A 23,719-nucleotide genomic window follows, 5' to 3' on the forward strand; every position below is an offset into this window, starting at 1 on the left:
CCAGGAACTGCCTCGCACAGAATTTCTACACATACCCACTTGATAGGATATGAATAATACAAGTCTAAAATGCCCCTTCCACCATTCATCCCACATACACAAGGATGTTTAAGGAAACTACCAACAACTCTTCCTTATACTTTCCTATAGTCTCATCTTCCTTTCTTTAAACTATAATCACAAAGTGATTTAGATTAGAAGAACATACAAAAAAAATCAAGTCTTCATTAATGAAAGGCTTACAAATTCAACAAAGAAACAGTAATATTTAACATGTTAAATGGAGGAACTTTTTAAAAAATCCTTCCTTTTTGAACCATATATACTACCGAGCTCTCAAGAAGTACCTTCTTAAAAGCCTGCCCCAGTCTCCCGACAGCCTTCTTATAAATGTGTATAAAACCTGAGCTACATCAAAATTGCTGTGATGTGGAGGAGCGTTAGCTACTGAGTCTCTTGTCTGAAAGAAAACCAAAGCAGCTGTCACAGCTGATCCCTTCCTCGCCTGAACTGTTTGGGCTACAGCAATCTGAAAACTAATCACCTTAAATCAGAGAGAAGCCAACACCTCTGTTTACTAAAATCTTGTGCCAGAATAATTTTTTTTTTTAAATATGCTTCGAAAACAGCCATTGAAGTCACTACTAAATACCTTACACTTAAAAAGCTGCAAGGAGGAGCTGATTTGCAGAAATGGATTCTCTGGATGACGTCTTGTCTCCAAAAAGAACAGTAAGAGCTTTTATATTTATTCTTTTGGCTTAAAATGTTTAGTTTGGGTCTTCCTCCTTTCCTAAGGGGGGAGCACACAGATTTATACCATCCCTTCCTAATGAGAATGCGTTTGAACTTCTCTACACAGCATTCCTCTACTTCTACCACTCCTTCACACAGTGGTAGAAGTATGTACTTGGTGGGGCTGTAAAACTAATCTGTGACTTAAACAAATTTTTTTTAAAGAAGAAAATAAAACTAACCAAGGGTGGACATCCTAAAGTCAAGCAGCATCAGAAATAATTCCTCTCAAAGCAGCAGAAGAAATGCAAGAGACAGTAAGAATAAATCCAAGTTCTTGTGTGCCAGGCACTGCTGTTAAGTACTTTATTTGTATGACTTTATTCAATCTTCCCCAAAATCCTATGAAGTAGACAGGAAACTGAGGTACAGAGGGGTTAAGCAACTTGCCATAGGGCACAGAGCTGAGAGAGCTATGAAGCCCAGGACCCCTGTGGAGGAAGGCAGAACCCAGAGCCACTTCCGCTAAGAGCTACTCTATCTCCTAATCATCAGGTCAACATCACTCATTTACAGAAAGACAGAGGGAAGGGAAATTAGTATTTAAACAAAATTACCCCACACTAGATCTAAATACTTCTTCAAAACACAACTAAATTAAACTCAACCAGCAAAGAAAAATACACGGACTCCTTTACAAACAGAATGGAAAAACACTGATCATTCTGAGCAAATCTCCTGCTGAGTAGAAAGGCATGGTATCTCCATTTTCTATTGCCCAAGCACACAAAGATAACACAGCCAGTCACAGCAACTGGGCATCTCATCCTTTTTATAACTCCACTCAGTGAAACATGTTAAGTTGAAAGAGAGTCCAAAAAACAAACAAACAATAAAAATACACACACACACACATTTATCAGGTTTTAAGATTTATTAAAATAAAGTATTAGCAAACAATATGCAAAAACAAAGTTCTTAAGAGTTATGGCTTTGAAAAGCACAATATAGTAAAACCTAATACATTTTTATAAGTATCAAAAAGGCAACAGAATTGAAGTATGTTGCTAGAACTTCATTTTCTACAACATAAACAGAAGCAGAACAAGTACAAATAAGAAGCAGATCTATAGTGCAGCCACTGGTTTGGTCTTTATCATCTGCATATGAAGTATCTTTTTAAGAGAAGATGGGCAGGTGCATACAAACATCCAGTTTTCTTGATTACAATCCTACCCAATTTTAAAATAAGTGATTTTCAAAATGCAGTTTTAACCCACCAGATCAAGAAAATCACTTGCCCAACTATTTTCTTCCAGAGTCCCTACACATAAAATACTTCATGAATAAATCAAAGCAATATCATCTCCAATGACATGAGAAGGGAAAATCTGATTCTAAAAAATTCCTTATAAAAGTAAGGAATGTGGAACCATCTGGCCTCACTGTAGTTTTATTACAGTTAACACCAGCTCGTAGCAACAAGGCACTACTTACTAATTAGGGAAAAGAACCTACCTGTACACAAAATTCTGAACTTTTTAAGAACACTATCTTCAAATGAATCCTTAAAGGACAACGGTTTACGATGATTGCAAGAATTTTCAGAATTGAATTATTGGACAAGACCACACCAACCTTTTTCACTCTGCCATGAATGACAGAAGAATCCTGCTCTTGGATCTTTTCACCAAAACATCCCATCACCTGTTTTACAGCAAATGCTAACCAGCAAGTATTGTATCATAAGCTCTTCCTTAAAAAAAAAAAACAAAAAACTTTTTTGCTATGTAAAAATCCCTTTTACTGGTTTTTGTACACCATCCAATTTCAGGTTAACACTTCAGTTATAACACAGTTGTACTTTAGAAGGTAAGTTTCTATTATGAGTAATCCAATTAATAAAGGCTTGATAAATACTGTTACCTCTTGAAATTAGGAAATGCTAAACTGTAATCCAGTGATTCCAAAGAACTGTCCGGCAGGCAAACTGCTTATACAGAAGAAATGCCTTGAATCATCACTTTCCATACATGCATCTTCTATGAGCAAAAAACCTCCCCCAAATCCTGCCTGTACCATCGAGGAAAATGGCTGCTGCTCCAGAGGAAACAGGCCTCAAACCTGAGATTACCCCCATAAAGCTGCCCTAGGTAGTATCCCAAGAGACCAACCATAAACCAATGTTCAGGAAAAGTCCCTTCCATGAAAATCACCAAACATGCCTGAAACCTCCCTGCTATCTACTACTTTAAAATATCCTTGCTTTTTAGCTCACTGGCATAATGAGGACACATATTTATACTCCTAGCTGAGAGAGTGAGCGAGGATTTAATAAGACAGAGAAGGGCTCAGACCCTCTGAAAAGTTAACAGATCCAAACTGAAATCAGCACTAGAAGATGAATTCAAAATGATCAGAAGAGCCTTCCTTCTTAAGCATGAAAGATATTAATATATTTTAAGTGGGAAAGTGATAAGAATCCAAAGTAATACTGAAAAACAACTAAAAAGAGTATAAAGAAATGGTATCTAAGCTGACATACAGATGCTCTCTGTAACAGAAAGACAGTACTTAAACAGGTACTACCAGACTATTTAGAGGTTCTCTGCTACTGGTAGGATTTTATTTTTTATATAAACCTCCTCCTTCAACAGAGTACTATTACAGGAGGACTGTTTCCCACAGGTACCCTTGAGGATTTTATAATGTGAGGCCCAGTTCTTACCCTGACAAGAGATTTCAATCTGAACACTTATTGATCATTTTACATCTTAAACGGATATCTCACTGTCAAATGTTATGAACAGCATAAAGTAGCTACACCCTCTTTCTGTACAATGAGATATACAGCTCACTGAACTACCTAGTAATCTTACTGTGGATTTCAACTCAGAAACCCAGCCAATTCTATTACCACAGTTCCCTTATTTAACAATAAAATGTGAAAAATGATTTATATTCTGATGTATATAACTTGACATTTTGATTGATGTCTTCTTCAATCCCTAAAGAAAAAGTGTTAGCTTCAGTAGATCAATAACACGCCTACTAGTTGACATTCCATAACTTAAGCCAAGCAATACCAAAAAGACCATAACACTTTATTTTAAAGAGATGCTGATCAAATGAAACTTTTAATTTTTTTTTCCCCAACCATCTTTCCGTTGCAATAATTCATTACTCAGATTAATTTTGATTCTATGTCTCTTTCTGCATTTACCAAACCGGTTGTAATTTTATTATTTCCAGACTCCAGTCTTTCCAGCTCACATATGTTAATATGTTATACACTATAAAACATGATTGTTCCAGTGGTGTTGATGTTTCCATAAATTTGACTATAAACCATTCTAGAAATCAAATAAAATTTTAAAACTGCATTTTTCTGAAAAGGTTTCTTCCAGAAGTGTCTTCTTTTCATTGGTCACTAGCAATTTTTATTTCCCATCCATAGATTTTGGGCACCCTTGGGAATTAGAGAAGCAGTTCCACTGAGTACAATTTTCACTTATAATCCAGGCATGTGGAGTTAATCACTTTTAGGAAATACAACAAGCTTATACTTTTCCATGAAACTCTCAACAGTTAAGAGCTTCAGTACTGTCCTTCATGAGACAAAATTCCTTGGGGAAAACAGAGAAAAGGCCAATCACATGAAACCTTGCCAACTCTAAAGGCTGTGGCATGAATAAAAACAAATTTCAATTAACTCAACTGAAAACATCAATAAAACAATTCAATAGTTTCTACCAGTTCAAACCCACTGAAGTTGACTACATGTATCTGTTATTCAACCAGTGTGCTTTGTTTGTTTTTTTTTTTCTTATAAATTTGTTCCAAAGATTGTGTCATATGCCTGGTAAGTAAAAGAATAATGTGGGTAGCTAGGTTCAAACACGGAGCAAGTAATTCTCTTTCCTGAGGCTGACACAACTGGAAGATAAAGAATGCATGCCATGTAGAACTTACGTTTAAGGCACAGGTGAGGGTCAGAAAGGATCCTTTTACCCAACAAAGGACCATGAACTGAAACACATATGGCACCTCACCCAAAGGTGAGCCACCCACGAAAGCCACCCACTGGCCGCACTTTGTAAAAGCAATAAATAATGGCACAGAAAACAAAATGAACCGCATTCTCTTCTCAAAAAATGCATTTTTTCTTCTCTTAAAAGCAGAAAGGGCAAAGTAGAAAGTCAAACCAAACTAACATTTTAAACAGAAGACTGACATGGCTCTATATACTTTCAAAAGGCACCAGAAAATAGCTTTCTCCCATAGGTACATTAGGTCGTTTCTTTTCTTTTTTTTTTTTTATAATGTCTCTGTTCTCATGCCATAACAAAGTGTCCATCTGACTGCTCTCTAGAAAATGAGGTTAAACGTTCTTTACCCAAAGCCCTCCAGCATGACTGACTGAATGGGTATTTTAGACTGTTCCTGTCTTTCCTCTCTTGAGAACTGTTCTGAGAGACTAGCATCCACAAAAGTACCAAAAAAAAGGGGAAAGAACCAGCACGCACGTTAACAGAACAGTCTGCAGTCTTTCATATGTGACTATTTTAAAGTCAACTATCTCCACAACCACTGCTTATTCATTCAAGCACCAGACCAGGAGCCTCAACTCAGGGCCTGACTGAAGAGGCTCTTCGGCTACAGTACACAGGTCCTTTCCTTGCTCAGGGCAACTGACGCCACTCAGAGCAATGGGATTAAGTGTGTGATTTTCCAACATGAGTAACACCCATAAAGCAGTAGGGAATTAAAAAGGCCCCTTAAGTTGGAGCTACAGAATAACAGTCTTATAATCTAGGTTGAAAATACACCAAGAGCTAGAAAAAGTGTAACTTCCTACAACTGTCCTCTATAAACTGCAAGTGTTTGTTAATACAAAAGGGGTACCAAGGAAGTAAGGGTGAGCATCCAAGTCCAAGTCACTTGAGCGTGTTTCACAAAAGGTTACACTAAAAACTGTCACCCATCAAAGTGCAAAATAAAAGATTAATGCATGTCAAAATTAGAGTTCTTGCAACATTGGCCAAAAGCAGCAAAGCTGAACAAGGCCGGCCGTGCGTGCACTGTCACTAGCTATAAAGTAGTACTTACGACAGATTCTGGGTAAATGACATATACTGGAGATCTGTTGTTTACAATTTTTTTTTTTTTTAAAAGGAAATGTTTTACAAAAGATATACTGAGTGAAGTCACAACAGACTGACAAACATTTAGCTGTATTAAATGTAAATTTTATGACATCACCTAGAAAACTATCACTTTGCTTCTACCGAACACTACCTGTTAAGAGCGGTGCATAGTGTTCCTTCAAATAAAACGGTGTTGTTGTTTTTTTATAGTTTCTTTTCAGCCCTTACCATATGCTTTTATGAAACAATGAATTACACTTTCTTCACATTGGTAGGACAAAGAAACTGGTAAAAGTAGAGCTTCCGTAGGCTTAAGAGGAGGAGGGAAGACTTTTCATGGCATACCTTCTTACACTATTATAACTTGTCATAATGTGATGTATTACTTTAAAAAAAAAAAAAAGAACAAATAACAAGTCATTTGGGACAAGAAGGCAAAATTATGTCCCAGTTTAAGCTCAATGCCAAACTTGTGAACTGGGGTATAACACTTACTTTGCATTTCTCACAACACTTTCGGGAGTTAATCACACGAACATGACTAACAAACAAATGTAGATTCATCACAAATACAAATGTATTGGTCACAATTATGTAGAAAAAAAAATAAGCTATAATATCTGTTTTCCATGTAAGCTCACAGTATCTGTACTGAAAGTTTCCCTAAAATTAAAACAAGTCCACTAATAATATAATTGAAAAGACTACTTCTACACTATGAGACAGAAGATATGGGGTTCAGAGGGGAGCCCATCTGAGTCAGGACTTTATCCAGCCATTGAAGAGGCCCATGAAGATGAATCTCAATCCAGCATGGGGTGCTGGTAACATCCTGCCGATGATATTCGGCGCCCCAGCCCTAAGAAAATGAAAAGATATCATAGCAAATCCCTCTTTAAACTGTCAACCAGCCTAAAACAATTTTAACATACTAACAAAGACAGTAAAGACCACAAAACCAATCTCAGAATTCACCATGGAGTTAAAAGCAAGAGTTACAGTAGTGAAAGAGATAGGATCCACTTAATAGAAACCCTTAGAGCGAGATAAGTTTCAGAATTCTTCCTCTTTTTGAAGTTTGTAAAGTTTTGTACTTCAGAAAGTACAATATTTCATAATAAAAACACTATTATTTCTGCATTGAGATACATTCTCACTTAATGGGATAAATAAAACCCACAAAGAGCCTCATATAAGTTCACATCAGATTTTGCTATGAAAAAGTTTTGGGTTTTCAGGTTTGGGATTTTTTTTTTTTTTTTAAGTATGAGGTAAGACACTACAGATCTGATCAATAGCATGCAACTGTAATTAAAGTAGCTGGGATGAATTAAACTGGAACACTTTAGCTTAAAATTCTAAACAGAATTTTTTTCACATTTATGTGCCTGGATTCACCAAGCTCTCTGCTTTACAGCTTACGGTAGTGCTGGCCCAGAAAAATAAGGCTTGGGAAGGGGGAAATGGGCAAGTAGAGACTAAACATATAGAAGTCATGTTTCTGGGGCACCTGGGTGGCACACTTCGTAAGAGTCCTGGGATTGAGACTCGCATCCCTGCCCCGCTTCTTTGCATAGTCATGCTCCCGGCTCAGTGAGGAATCTGCTTCTCATTCTCTCTCTGCTCCTCCCCAACCCTCATTCTCTCTCTCTCAATCAAATAAATAAATAAATAAAATGTTTTTTTTAAGAAGTTATGCTTCTATGGAGGGGGAATGCCTTTGGGGCTACTGATGCATTAAAAAGACCTATAGCAAAGCAGCAAGGCAACACTGGACTGTGGGTCTGAACCAAAAAGGAAAAGCCCACTCAGAGCATCATTTCACAGTTGTTCTTCTTTGGCTAAATCCTTAAGGACCAAATGGATAGAGTACAAGATGCTTGTATGTGTCACTAAAATTCTTCCCTAATTTTTCTCACAAACCATCATTTTCAGAAGACCAGTAAAATCAGGCCAAGAGCAAATGATAAATTTGAAAAGTTCTTTCAACTTTGCAAATCCTTAATAACAGAGGTTAAATGCAAGGAAGATAATTTTAGTCTTCTGAAGAATTTTTTAAGTTACCCCAGTGGGATCTAATAATAATTGAAACTGCTGAAGCTAAGGAACTTCAAAAGCAATTTTAACATTTCTAGCAATTCAGTCTTTAACCAAAGCTCTTTATAAACTCAGCCCCTATTCAATATCAAAATCAGTATCAGTATCATGGATTATATAATGTCTGGATTATAAAATTAAAACTTAGACCTACTATGTGGTTTTAAAGCTTTAAATCAAGAGTATCATTTAAAAACCTATTAAGTCAGGTCAAAAGTAAATACTTTCACTTCACAAAGGCATTTTAAAATCATAACCTAGAGAAATATAATATACATATTTACAGTGACTCTAATTAAGCTACACGCTACCACCCACTCACCTTGACAAAACTCATTCGAATAGTACACATTTTGGTGAGCTCATACACTGCCTCAAATCCGTGGTTGACAGACTGAGCCAGAAGCTGAGCAAACTCTTGGTTGTTAAAAATTTTGAGGCTGCAACTGCTGGGAATCTTACAGACAGTGGTAGGATGAAAGCCGTGATGAAAGTTGCAGTTCCTACTCTGAACAAATATGCTGCTGTCACTGAGGCACTCCGCGTACACCTCTCCACCAACATAGTACAGGTGAACACCTTAAAAAGACAAGCATTACAAGATTCACCTTAATACAGCAGTATAATGAAACCAAAGAGGTAGTGTAAGGTGCAACCAAGAATACCCACTAACCTAAAGCAAATGCCCAGCAGTCTGTAGACAGAAGCTACCACTAGAGGGCCTTACACTGCGCCAAAGAGAATCAAGAGCTCTACAATGGTCCTTAAATAACTAATAAGACTTAAGCCTCAGGTTTATCAGTTCTTGGGTTATTTTCTCTTTGCCAACAATCATTTAATATCTCTGTGAGACAAAGCGAATGCAAAAAGACCAAAAAGCACCTATGATCAGTCTTTTCAAAGAAGCACTTGGTGCTAAGTTAATTTAACTATCACGAAGAGTCAACTGACAAGATGCTCTGCTTTCTTTTTACTAATGGAGTACAGGAGCATTAAAAAAGACCCTAAGTCATATATGTAATTTCAGGTCACAGGAAAAGACTTTAAATGGCAGATTTATTTTATCTCCCTAAGAAAGAGTGGCTTGGGTATTTTAAAAATATGTATGTAAGTAATATGTGAACACAGTTTCAATATTAAAACTTCAAATTATACAGCTAAAGCTGAAGTTATTTCCAACTTTTCACCACTACAAAAATCGCTAAAAAGACGATCCCTGTACACTCATACCTCATACACATGTGAGTCAAAGACTTATATTAGGCTATGGTACGAAAAAGTGTTTTGTTTTTTGTTCTGAGCAAATAAAATGACCCATGGAGGAAGGGACCCTAAAACTAGATACTAGGAAAGATGGGAAAACAGATTGTAGAATTTAATAATTCACCAGGTAGATTTCTCTAAGATCATTCTCCTGTAGTGGGAAAACCAATACATAGAAGTGAGGCATTTCACCCACAAAATCAATGCCAAGTTAGCAACAGAGTCAAAAAAGAACAGAAATTTCTTTTCAACTTATTTTTGGCCATAGTATTTTGCTGAATCTCTTCTCTAAGAAATCACATCACAATTATAACTGTACCTCCTGTAGGTAAAAATAAAGTTTACTGTTTGTAGGTAAAGGGTATAAGTGTACCTTTTGTTCCATCTAACCTGGACTAAGACTTTCTCAAATCTATGAAACAAAACAGAGCTAGTGGCAAAAACTAAACTTACAAGACAGGCAATACGCTCTACCTGGGAAAGCTTTCCTTCCCGACCACTTGATACACAAGACTCAGACATTTCACAGACGTGGGAAAAGTTCCTTGATTTTGTGGCAACTGTCTTGTGGAATGAAATGGAAATAAAACCTAGTTATCTGAATTTAAAAGGTAGGAGGGGTGGTGATGAAGCCACTGGAGACTTGCTATCATTCAAACTGAACTTCTTAACTATAACCCAGCTCCTCCAACATAACAGGGATTGTTACAAGGTACCTCAACTCAAAATACCATAATTAAAACATTCTAATCCTTCATCAGCATTCATATATTTCACAAATATTTGACTGTACTTACTATGAACCAGGCACTCTTCTAGCTGCTGAAAATAATGCTGTGAACAAAGCAAACTTCTCTAAAGCTTATATTCCAGTCAAGAAGACACTCAAAAAATAAATATAGGAATAGTATGATTTCAGAGACTAAGTACTATGACAATAAGGATAAGGAAAAGAGGACTGATCAGGTCTTGACTTAATTCACTCTCTACCATCTGACACTTGAGGGCAGAGCCCGTGCCTCAGGCTCGTGGTATAGACAACTTTACACAACTCAAGGTACACAGTGAGCACAACAAATGACTGATTTCAACTGAACACAGGGAAATGACAGTTACCTTTTCCAATATGTCGCCTAGTGTTTTCAATTGTTGAATTACGATTAACATTTGACAACAACCCCAAGCAGAATCTACTTTTGTTATTCGAAGGGTCTGTGAATCCATCTACTAACACACTAGTAGAAGATGCATGAAAAGCCTCCCCAACACGATTGTTTAATTCATAGTACACAATTGAACACCAATGTTTGGGCTCTTCATAGGCAACAGGCTGAACATCTGTAAACAAACCAGACAGAAAAAATGATTAGTGAGTGAATAAGAAACCCAGGATTCTTTGTATTTCCCTTTAAGTGAACCCAAGCACTCTATGAAAAATCCTTTCACATATTTCACTTCAGTCTTGCTGTCCTCTCTGGAGGACGGTCTCTTCAGTAAGTGATGTTGGGAAAAAGTTTGGATCTTTAAAAAAAAAAAAAAAAAGAAAGAAAAATCAGTAACGCCTTGAATACAATGATTTTAAAACTTATCTAAATACAAATATAAGGATGGATAATATCACATTTATTTTATTTTTTTTTAATTTTTTATTATTGAAGTAGAGTTGACATACAATAGCATAATGGTTTCAAGTGTACAACAGTAGTGACTAGATATTCCTATATCTTACTCAGTGCTCACCATGATAAACAGAGTTGCCATCTGTCACCAAACAACACTATACAATATTATTATATTATTATTATTCCCTATGCTGTACTTTCCATCTCCATAACTTACTTCATGTGTTAACTGGAATTTTGTACCTTTTAATCCTCTTTTCCTATTTTGTACTCTGCCCCCTCCAGTAACCACCAGTTTGTTCTATGTAATTATGAGTCTGTTCCTGATTTTTTTATTTGTTCATTTGCTTGGTTTTCTAGATTCTACATATGTGTGAAATCACATGGTATTTGTCTTTCTTTGTCTGACTTCATTTAGCATAATACCCTCTAAGTCCAACCATTTTCTGCAAAATGGCAAGAGCTCATTCATTTTTATAGTTGAGTAATATTCCATTGTGTATTTATCTCCTTTATTTGCTTATCTATTGAGGGACACTCAGGTTACTCCCGTATCTTGACTATTGTAAATGCTACAACAAAACAGGGGTACATTTATCTTTTCAAATTAGTGTTTTCGAAAAAAAAAAAAATTAGTGTTTTGCTTCCTTTGGGTAAATACCTGGTAGTAGAATTACTGGATAATATATTTCTATTTTTAATTTTCTTAGGAATCTGCATACTGTTTTCCATGGTGGCTGCACCAATATATACTCCCACAAACAGTGCACAAGGATTCTCTTCTCTCCAATCCTTGTCAACACTTACTTAAATCCTTTGACAGTAGCCATTCAGACTGGTGTGAGGTGGCATCTTACTGCGATTTGATTTGCATTTCCCTGATGATTAGTGATGCTGAACATCTTTTCATGTGTCTGTTGGCTCTCTGTACGTCTTCTTCAGAAAAATGGTCTATTCAGCTTCTGTGCCCATTATTCTAATCTAATTTTTGTTTGATTTTGGTTTTTTGGGTTTTTTTGAGTTGTATAAGTTCTTTATTTATTCTGGATATTACCCCTTATCAGATATATCATTTATAAATATATACTCACATCCAGCAGACTGCGTTTTCCTTTTGTTGAAGGTTTCTGTAACTGTTACAAAGCTTTTTGTTTTGGTGTGGTCCTAATAGTTAACTTTTGTCTTTATTTTGTTTGCCTGAGGAGACATATCCCATAAATATGTTGCTAAGGCTGATGTCCAAGTGATCACTGCCCTGTTTTTTTAAGAAGTTTCATGGTTTCAAGTCTCACATTTAGGTCCCTAGTCTGAGTTTATTTGGTGAATGGTTTAAGAAAGTAGTCCAGTTTCATTTTTCATATGTAGCTGCCCAGTTTTCCCAACACCACTTACTGAAGAGACTGTCTTTTCCCTAGTGTATATTCTTTCCTCTTTTGTCACAGATTAACTGACCATATAAGCATGAGTTTATTTCTGGGCTCTCTATCCTGTTCAAATGATCTAAAGTTGACCCTGCAACTTTACTGATTTCATTTCTTAGTTCTAGTAGTTTTTTTGGTGAAGTCTTCAGGATTTTATACACACACCCCCCCCACATAATTTGCAAATGACAGTTTTACTTCTTCCTTTCCAGTATGGGTGGCTTTTCTTTCTTTTTCTCGTCTGACTGTGGCAGTTAGGTCTTCCAGCACTATGCTGAATACAAGTAAGTGGCAAGAATGGATATCCTTATCTTGTTCTTCATCTTAAAACTTCCAGCTTTTCACCAATGAGAATGATGTTAGCTGTGGGTTTGTCATATATCATCTTTACTATATTGAGTTATGTTTCCTCTAAATCCACTTTGTTGCATTTCCATCATAAACAGATAATGATTTCTGTCAAATGCTTCTGCATCTACTGAGACGATTATATGGTTTTTATCCTTCATATGTTACTAATGTATTATAACACATTGGTTAATTTAAAGCTTTGTTTCTTCTTTTACTAGATCTTTTAGGTGTAAGGTTAGACGGTTTATTTCAGATTTTGTTTCTTAAAGTAGGCCTGCACTACTATAAACTTCCCTCTTAGAACTGCTTATGCTGAGTCCCAAAGTTTTTCAACAGGTGTGTTTTAACATTTTAAATTGTTTTTCTAGCACAAGCTAATCAAGATTTATATTTATAAAACAAGCCTCTGTCTGCATCAGCAACCTGAAAGACATATATGACTATTTGTAAAATTACTCTAAAAAAAATATGAACTAAAAAAAACAAGTGAGACTCTTAGCAAGCTAGGAATAGAGGATAACTTCTACAATTTGATAAAGAACATTTATAGGAAACTTATACCTAACTTCATACTTAATGGTGAGGAACTAGAAGACTTCCTGCCAAGATCAGTAACAAGGATGTTCTTACCACTCCTTTTCCAACACTGCACTAGAAGTCCTAGCTATACAGTAAGAGAAAGGGTAATAAAAGGTATACAAATTGGAAAGGAATAAGTAAAATCATTTGTTCACAGATGATATGACTGCCTACCTAGAAAACCGGGGTGGTGGGGGGGAGACCAAAAAACCCCTCCTGGAACTAATTAAGCTATTATAGCAAGATCCACCTCTGTCTGTCTCTCTGCCTACTCGTGATTTCTCTCTTTCTGTCAGATAAAGAAATAAAATCTTAAAAAAAAAAAATACAGTTAACTGTTTTCTGATGAAGAAACAAAAAGCAATAATGGAGAAAAGACAGTCTTTTCAACAAATACAACAACAACAGATATTCACATGCAAAAAAATTAATCTACACACAGACATCACATCCTTCACAAAAATTACCTCAAGGTTGGTCACAGACCTAAATGTACAATACAGAACTATAAGAGTTCTAGAAGCTAACGTAGCAGAAAATCTAGATGGCCCAGGAATATGGTAATGACAACACCAAGGCATGAACCATGACAGAACTGCTAGGCCAGATTTTACTAAAAATTAAAACTTCTGCTCTGGAAAAGGCACTATCAACAGAGGAAGAAGACAAGCCATAGACTGGAAGAAAATATGTACGAAAGACATACCTGGTAAAGGACTACTATCCAAAATACACAAAGAACTCTTAAAATTCAAGAAAATAAGTAACCCAATTTAAAAAATGGGTCAAAGACATAACCAGCCACCTCATCAAAGAAGATATATGCATAAGAAATAAGCATATAAAAACATACTCCACATCATGTGTCATCAGTAAATGTAAATTAAGATAGCAATAAAGTACCATGATACACCCGTAAGAATGGCCAAAATCCAAAACAGTGACAACATCAAAAGCTGGGGAGGATGTGGAACAACAGGAATTCGCATTCACTGCTAGTGGAATATAAAATGGTATAGCCACTCTAGAAGACAGTTTGGTGGTTTCTTACGAAACTAAACATACTCTCACCATACAATCCACAAACATGCTCCTCAGTACTTACACAAAGGAGCTAAAAACTTATGTCCACATAAAAACCTACAAACAAACAGATGTTTATAGCACTTTATTCATGATTGTCAAAACTTGGAAGCAACCAAGATGTCCTTTTGCAGGTGAATGGATAAACTGTGGTAAATTCCAGAATATTACTCAGCTCTACAACAAAATGAGCTAGCAAGGCATGAAAAGGGATGAGGGAACTTAAAATGCATGTTACTAAGTGAAAGAAACCAATCTGACAGTCTACATACTGTATGATTCTAACGAAATGACATTCTGGAAAAGGCAAAACTATGGAGACAGTAAAAACATCAGCGGTTGCAGGTCAGAAGGAGTAAGGAATGAACAGGCAGAGCACAGAGGATTGTTACAGTGGTAAAACTATTCTGTATACTGTAGATATATTTCTGTACGTTACCAGTACGATAGTAGTACATTCCTCTCATTATTCATTTGTTACAATCCACCAAACATACAACAGCAAAAACAAACCCTAATGTAAACCATCGATTTCGGGTGATGTGTGAAGATAGCTAAGTCTGTAAAAATGTACCACTCCAGGGGCGCCTGGTTGGCTCAGTGGGTTAAAGTCTCTGCCTTCGGCTCAGGTTGTGATCCCAAGGTCCTGGGATTGAGCCCCCGCATCAGGCTCTCTGCAGGGAACCTGCTTCCCTTCCTCTCTCTGCCTGCCTCTGCCTACCTGTGATCTCTGTCTGTCAAATAAATAAATAAAATCTTTAAAAAAACAAACAAACAAAAAAATGTACCAGTCCAGTATAGGGTTTTGGTAGCTGGCAAGGCTGTCCATGTGTGGAGACAGAGGGTGTGTGGGAACTCACTCTAATTTCCACTCTTATTTGCTGTGAACCTAAAACTCATATGAAAAATAAAGTCTGTTTAATTTTTTTTTAAGATTTTATTTATTTATCTGGGGCGCCTGGGTGGCTCAGTGGGTTAAAGCCTCTGCCTTCAGCTCAGCTCATGATCCCAGGGTCCTGGGATCGAGCCCCACATCAGGCTCTCTGCTCAGCAGGGAGCCTGCTTCCTCCTCTCTCTCTGCTTGCCTCTCTGCCTACCTGTGATCTCTGTCAAATAAATAAATAAAATCTTAAAAAAAAAAAAGATTTTATTTATTTATCACACAGAGATCACAAGTAAGCAGAGAGGCAGGAAGGGGGTGGGGGAAGCAGGCTCCCCGCTGAGCAGAGAGCCCGATGCGGGGCTCAATCCCAGGATATTGGGATCATGACCTGAGCCGAAGGCAGAGGCTTTAACCTGCTGAGCCACCCAGGTGCCCCATGAAGTCTGTTTGAAAAAAAACTAAAAGTGGGGCGCCTGGGTGGCTCATTGGGTTAAGCCTCTGCCTTCGGCTCAGGTCATGATCTTGGGGTCTTGAGATCGAGTCCCACATCAGGCTCTCTGCTCAGCAGGGAACCTGCTTCCTCCTCTCTCTCTGCCTGCCTCTCTGCCTACTTGTGATCTCTCTGTTAAATAAAGAAATTTAAAAAAAATCTTAAAGAAAAAAAAAAAACAACTAAGTGAGCATGAACTTTGGATAAAAGCTGGTATACAATCTAATGTTAAATGCCAGAACTGCCTATGGAGACAGATATATATACAAAATAAATTACCAGCCAAACTCTTATTACTGTAGAAGTCAACAATTCATAATGGATGTAACGCATGGGAGGGACACGTGCAAATTTTTCACCCAGTGCTGGTGGATTATCTTTCTTGGGGCTGAAATCAGAAAGAGAAGTCAGGAACTTTCAAATTCCCTTTCAAAAAAGGCACAAATCAAAAATATCCAAAAAACTCTTAAGAGTGGCTAGGTGGACTAGGTAGGCAATACAAAATAAATGGTTAACTTTTAAGACTCAGTTTTGATTACTGAATTGCAAAGAATTCAGATGAGGAGGAAGAGAAAAAAATAAACCAATGTGGACCCATAAAGAAAAGTCCTAAGCGCTCAGATTATGAAGAAGTTTATATAAAAGATAGAACAGGGAGGGGCCCACAACCAAAGACACATACAAATGAGTTGTAAGCAGTTATAAGAATAGTGTCAGGAAAGCTAGAGCCAAAAATGAACAGAAGCTTGCAAAGAAAAAATTGCTAAGCAAAACTAAAAAGACAACTTTGGTACAGAGAAAAGAAAAAGAAGAGCTCTGCTCAAGGCAAAGGACATATTGTCAACTGGCAATTCAAGGCGCTGCAGTTTAACTCTGATGTCCCTTCTGTCAAAATAAAACAGAGAGAAAAAACACGAAATAGGACTGAAAGGACAGGAAACTTTGGTGAAAAAAGACATCAACGAGGGCAAAATGCCTTGAGTGCCAGGTCCCCCTAAGGGGACTCAGCTGTTTGGCTGTGACAAAAGATAGTGCAAGAATTATCCAACAGACAACATCACAGAGCTGCACGCTGATCTCTGGACAGCTAGGACAAAGAAGGGAAGGAAGATGACAATGGAGGTAAGTCCAGTCCAAAGTCTCAAAATAAGAGAATGAGAATGAGAACACCATTTACTGGTCATCCCCTGATGCACTATGTTATAGCCATTATACACAGTGTCTAACCCAATCAACAACTAATAATTCCTGTGTAAATATTCTGTTTAATGTACAAATGAGAAAGAGAAGTGGAGAGACTTTAAATGCTACCTGAGGCTAAAAAGCAAGAAAGGAGCGGTACAGGAATTCACCTCCAGAGACATTCTGTTCTATGAGAAGGTAGACTGTATAAACTATAAGAAAATTAGTGTGATATAAGTCCTAGATAAATTCTACACCTTGAAAAAGCAAAGACAGTATTCACACATTAACAAGACTACTAGGGAGGGCTGAAATTTAACTATTCTTAGAAATGTGGGGCTCCCAGAAAAACAAAGTGTGACATACACTCACTCCTTCAGTATCATCACACACATACAAAGCACACAAAAACATCGTTCTTTTAAGAAATGTATAAAATGGCAGTACCAAACTTCTCCCAAACTTGTTATAAATTAAGAAGATTAAAGTCTCAAAACAAAGTGATTTCAGGGGCACCTGGGTGGCTCAGTTAAGCATCTGCCTTCCATGATCTTGGGGTCCTGGGACTGGCCCCAAATCTGGTTCCCTTCTCAGTGGGGAGTCTGCCTCTCCCTCTCCTTCTGTCCCCCCCCATCCCCACATGCTCTCATGGGCATGTGCTCTTTCTCTCAAATGAATAAAATCTTTTTTAAAAAGTGACTTTAGAACAGTAAGATACCATATTCACATCCATTAGGATGGCTACTGTATTAAAAAGAAGATGGAAATTAACACGTATTGGCAAGAATGTAGAGAAAGAACTCTAAAGCACGGCTAGTGTTAATGTGTAAACGGTACAGCTGCTGTGGAAAACTGTTTGGCAGTTCCTCAAAAAGTTAAACAGAATTACCATTAAATCCAGCAATTCTACTCCCAGGCATAGGATACCAAATGATTTAAAAAGCACAGTCCAGCAAATATCTGTACAATAATATTCATGATGGCATTATTCCCTATTCTACCAAAAGGCAGAAACAACCCAAATGTCCACCAACTGATAAATGGGTTAACAAAATGTGGGATATGCATCCAAGAGAACACTTTCAATCTTGGAAAGAAATGAAATTCTGATACATGCTATAACATGAATAAAGCTTGAAAAGGTTAAGCTAACTGAAAAAAGCTAGTCACAAAAGGACAAATATTGTAAGATTCCACTAGGCAAAATCATTGAGACAGATAGTAGAATGGTGATTACCAAAGGGCTAAGGGGAGAGGGATTACTGTTTAATGGGTATAGAGTTCTGTCTGAGATGATGAGAAGTTCTGGAAACGGACAGTGGTGATGCTTTGCATGTCTCTGTGAATATACGAAATGATACTGAGTTGTTTACTTTATCAACAGAGCCCCCAAAGCAATGAAGCAAAAACCAGCATGAATGAAAGAAGAATAAATGATCCAATAATAACAGTTGGGGATATCCCAACCTTCGATCTCACACTCTCAACAACTAATACAACAATTAGAAAGAAAATATGCAAGGATACAGAAAACTTGAACAACACTACTATCAACCAACCTGATCTAAATAAAATGCACAGAATTTAGGACACCCTACAGTATCAAAATGTATAGGGTTTTTTGTTTTGTTTTATTTTTTCAAATGCACATGGAATAGTCTCTAAAATAGACCACTGCTATGCCCGGGGTTGGCAAATCTTTCTTGTCCACCAAATCCAGGAACATATAAAAAGGATTAAATACATGACCAAGTGGGATGCAAATATTTTAGGTTTCGTAAGTCACATATTCTTTTTCTTTAAAACTCTTTAATAATCTAAAAACCATTCTTAGATCTCAGGCTACACAAAACATACATAAAACAATTCTCAATAAATTTTAAAAAGAACTGGAATCATACAAAGTATGTTCAATGCTTTGTAATCCCACATGGAATCAGATTAGGAATCAAAAGAAAAAATGGGGAAATCCCAAAATATATGGAAACTGATTAATGTGTTACTAAATAATCCAAGGGTCAAAGTAAAACATCAAAAGGAACTTGAAAAAAATTCTGAACTAAATAAGCATGAAAACAAAACATACCAAAATTATGGGATGCAACTAAAGAAGTGGTCTTGAACTTCTATGCTAAAAATGTAGAAACACTGAAGCCAATAACCAAAGATTTCATCTTAAGAAACTATTAAAAAAAAAAACCGCAAACTAAAAGTAGAGTGAGCAGAATAAAGAAAATAATAGCAAATGAATTTGGAAATCAATGAAAAAAAGAAACCTGGTTCTTTCAAACGATCAACAAAATTAACAATCCCTTAGCTAAACCAACCAAGACACAAAATACCAAAACCAGGAATGAAGACATCACTACTAACCCCTAAGGAAATTATAACTATTATAAAATATACTATGAAAAACTTTATGCCAACAAATTAGACAATTTAGACAAAATGGAAAAACTCCTAGCAAGACACAAATTATCAAAGCTGACTCAAGAAAAAACAGAGACTCTGAATAGACAGATCCAACTAAGGAAACTGAAACAGTAATTAAAAATTTCCCCATAAAGAAAAGTCTAAACCCAAATAGCTTCACTGGTAAATTCTATCAAATATTTAAAATAGAAATAATACAAATAAGCCCTTCCAAAAACACGAGGGAACACTTCCCAACTCATCCATGAGATCATTATTACCCTGACACCAATGCTAAATAAAGACATCACAATCCCTGCCTCACGAATATACAATCAAAAATATTCAACAAAATATCAGTAAATCTAATCTAGAAATGTATTAAAAAGAATTATACACCAAGACCACATGAGAATATCCCAGGAATAAAAGCCTGGTTTCATATCAGGAAATAAGTTCATGTAATATACATTAAATAGAAAAAAGAAAAAAACCTCATCTGATCATCTCAACAGATGCAGAAAAAGCTTCTGACAAAATCCAACGTCCACTCATGGTAAAAATTCTCAGCAAACTAGGAACAGAACTAATAGTTATGGCTAGCCCCTCCAGAATGATGGTGAACAGAAGTAGTGAGAACAGGCATCCTTCTCTTGTTTCCAATTATAGGGGAATAGTAATTCAGTCTTTTACCATTAAGGATGATGATAGCTATAGGTTTTTCATACATGTCCTCTAATAATGAGAGAGAGAAAAAAAAAATTAAAGGCATCCAGATTGGATAGCAGGGAGAAAAATATGCTGTTTATCACTGATACATTCTTATATTTAGAAGATCCTACGGAATCCAGATAGATAAGCACACACACACACACACACACACAAAAATCCCTACCAGAATTTATAAATGAATTCAGCAAGGTTGCAGGTTACAAGATTAATATATGAAAAACCAATTATATTTCAATATATTTAATTAAGAAGAAACCAAATTCCATTCACTTCAGAATATATCTATACAGAGACACTAAAGTAAAAAAAAATTTATCTTGACACTGGAAGATCTAAATAAACAAGACATACCAAATCTATGCACTGAAAGATGATGGAAAACCTCCCCCACTGATTTAGATTCAACGTGATCTCTATCACAATCCAAGGAGGGGATTTTTGGGGAGGCAGAAATTAACAACTGGTACTAAAATAATAGGCAAATACAAAGAATGCAGAACAGCTAAACAATTTTGAAGAAGAACAAAGTTGGAGGATTAACACTTCTTGTTTTCAAAACTTACTATGAAGCTTTAGTATGTATTTTAAGACTATGAAGTACAAACATAAAAATCAATGAATAAATTGAGTCCTGTAATAAACTCTTACATTTATTCCACTGATTTTGGAAAAACATGCTAAGGCAATTCAGTGGAGAAATGGTAGATACTCTTTTCAACAAAACAGTGCTAGAACCAAATGGATGCCTACATGCACAAAGATGAATTTAGATCTCTACCATACAGAAAGCTTAACTCAATATAAATCACCTAAATGTAAAAGCTAAGGCTACAGAACTTCTGTAAGACAAAACAGAATTTTCATGACTTTGGGATAGTCAAAGATTTCCCAGATGCACACCAAAAACATGACCAAGGGAAGAAAAAAGTGATAAATTAGACTCTGTCAAAACTTAAAACTTTCAGCTCTTTCTGCCATCTTGCAGCCTACAGAGGCCTGCTGGGAACAGAACTCCTAACCTGACAAATATGTCTGGAAGGCTGTGGTCCAGAGACATTTTTGCTAGCTGTAAGTGAGGTCTTCTGAACTAGAAGGAGTGCACAGCTCTTCTTGAAATTGAAGGTGTTTATGCTCAAAATGAAATTGAACTCTTATGGAGGCAAGAGATGTGCTTCTGTGTACAAATCTAAGAACAACACAGTGACTCCTGGTGGCAATCTGTACAAAATCAGAGTAATCTGGGGAAAAGTAACTCGTGCTCATGGAAACAGTAGCCTGGTTTGTGCCAAATTCCCAAGCAACCTTCCTGCTAAAGTCATTTGCCACAGAATCCATGTGATATTGTACCCCTCAAGGATTTCAACTTACTGAAGAGAAAATAAAGTTGTGCCAAAAAAAAAGCTGAAACTTTTGTGTTTCAAAAGACATTAAGAAAATGCAACAACAATCCAGAGTAAACAAAAATATGTGCAAATCATACATCTAAGGAAGGACTTCTAACCAGAATATATAAAGAACTCTCACATCTCAAAAGTAAAACAAACAACCCAATTAAAACTGGGCAAGAGATTTAAATATGTCATGAAAAAAAAGATACATGAACAGCTAATAAGTACATAAAAAATGCTCATCATCAACACTGATTACAGAAATGGAAAATTAAATGCAAATTGAACAGAAGCACATATTAAAACCACAATGAGTCACGACCTCATACCCACTAAAATGGGTACATCCAAAATACTGACAGTAACAAGAATCAAGAGCATGTGGAGATGGGGTGTGTGGGGGGCTAAGTTGGTTAAGCATCTGCCTTCAGCTCAGGTCATGACTCCAGGGTCCTGGGATGCAGCTCAGGTCAGGATTCCAGGGTCCTGGGATGGAGCACCTCACTGGACTCCTTCTCCCTCTGCTGCTCCCCCTGCTTTCTCTTTCTCAAATAAATAAATTAATCTTTAAAAAATAATTAAAAGCATGTGGAGAAACTGGAACCCTCATATGTTAGTGGTAAGAATGTAAAACAGCACTGCTATTTTGGAGAAATTTGGCAGTTTTTCTTAAATAGTTAAATTTATCGTATTGACTCAGAAATTCCAGTCTTAGGTATTTTCCCAAGAAAAATAAAAACAAAACCCACACAAAAACTTATATGCAAATGTTCCTTAGAGTAGTAGTCATACTAGCCAAAAAACTAGAAATAATTCAAATGTCCACCAACTGGTGAACGGCTAAAAAAATATGGTACATCCATACAATGGAAAACAGTTCAGCAATAAAAAGGAAAAAACTACCAATACATGTTTCAACATGAAAGAACCTTGAAAACATTACGCTAAGTGAAAGAAGCCAGATGCAAATAACTACATATTATGCAATTCTACTTCCATGAAATATTTAAAAAAGGTAAATCTATATATACAAACAACAGATTAGAGGCTGTCTGGAGCTGAGGACAAGAGCAGGGATAGACTGAAAAGGCGTACAGGGTTATCTTTTTAAAGGATTATGAATATATTCTAAAACTAGATTGTGGTGATGGTACAAAACGTTATACATTTACTACAAGTCACTGAATCATACACATGGATAAATGTTATGGTTTATAAACAATACTTCAATAAAGTTTTTAAAAAGTGATAAGAAGTTAAAAACAAAATAGCAGTAACAACAAATTATGATGAAAATTTCTCTTACCTCTGCTGGATATACTGGGCATAATCTGAGGAATCATATTATTGCTTGTATCCATTGGCTGGGAATTATCTTGACCCATTTGATCATCTGGTGGCATATAGGCAGGAGGAGGAGTATCAGCTAAGAAGAAGAATATGAGAAAAGTTGAAGTCCCAAAAGAATTGTTAATACCTTCATCCTGCTTAAATGTATTCTAAAAGCATTAAAAATTTCCTAAAATTGGGGCACCCGGGTGGCTCAGTGGGCTAAAGCCTCTGCCTTCGGCTCAGGTCATGATCCCAGGGTCCTGGGATCAAGCCCTGCATCAGGCTCTCTGCTCAGCAGGGAGCCTGCTTCCCCCTCTCTCTCTGCCTGCCTCTCTGCCTACTGTGATCTCTGTCAAATAAATAAATAAAATCTTTAAAAAAAATTTTTTCCTAAGATTAATAACAGGGTTTGTCACTGAACATTATAGACAAACAAAAATGTAGGATGCTACCTGAGGCAAGAGAAAAGGAGAAAAGACAGCACACTTGTTAATTACTGAAAACCTGCTAAAGGACCATATATATTCGGTTCAATCCCAGATAGTAGATCAGTGCTGAAATTCACTAAACTAGAATTCAAGGTCAAGGATTTTGTCTTTATGTGCTTAGACCCCATGCTGGGAGGAACTGAAACAACTACAGACCAATCTGAAGGACGCAGATTAACCTAGTTTGAGTGTACCTCTACAGAGACACTTTGAAATTACCAAAATCACATACTGTATGTTGTTAATTAATACCAAAAACTAAAACTATACTCTCCACCTGTATGATCGGACTACCAACATGAACAGCAGATAGACAGTTAACTCTTTTCAATATCCTGAAATGGCTGTCATGCCTTACTAAATGATTAGGTAATTCTCAGGACATCTGAATGTGAACTAGACAATCTGAATTCCAGCCCTCGTAGTTAAAAATCTCTGTAGAAGCTACAGCTCTCTTTCTCTCACTCCAAGGTTTGTACAAAATATATTTTGACACAGAACTGTAATCAAACTA

At 36.5% G+C, this 23,719-nt stretch overlaps 1 protein-coding gene and 1 pseudogene across 1 annotated transcript in view; one reads left to right on the top strand and one right to left on the bottom strand.

Moving 5' to 3' along the window:
* Positions 1–1,654: 1,654 nt before the first annotated feature.
* Positions 1,655–23,719, bottom strand: part of SMAD5 (SMAD family member 5) — a 54,054-nt gene continuing 31,989 nt past the window's right edge. Inside the window, exons 4-7 of the mRNA XM_044227025.1 lie at positions 22,692–22,811; positions 10,359–10,580; positions 8,302–8,558; positions 1,655–6,741 (exon numbers count right to left, since the gene is read on the bottom strand). Coding sequence (XP_044082960.1) covers positions 6,598–6,741; positions 8,302–8,558; positions 10,359–10,580; positions 22,692–22,811 — 743 coding nt within the window. The 3' untranslated portion in view covers positions 1,655–6,597. The remainder of the gene's footprint in view (positions 6,742–8,301; positions 8,559–10,358; positions 10,581–22,691; positions 22,812–23,719) is intronic.
* On the top strand, positions 21,026–21,368 carry LOC122896573 (annotated as a pseudogene).

The sequence above is a fragment of the Neovison vison genome, chromosome 1, assembly GCF_020171115.1.
Source record: "Neovison vison isolate M4711 chromosome 1, ASM_NN_V1, whole genome shotgun sequence".
Lineage (NCBI taxonomy): Eukaryota > Metazoa > Chordata > Mammalia > Carnivora > Mustelidae > Neogale > Neogale vison.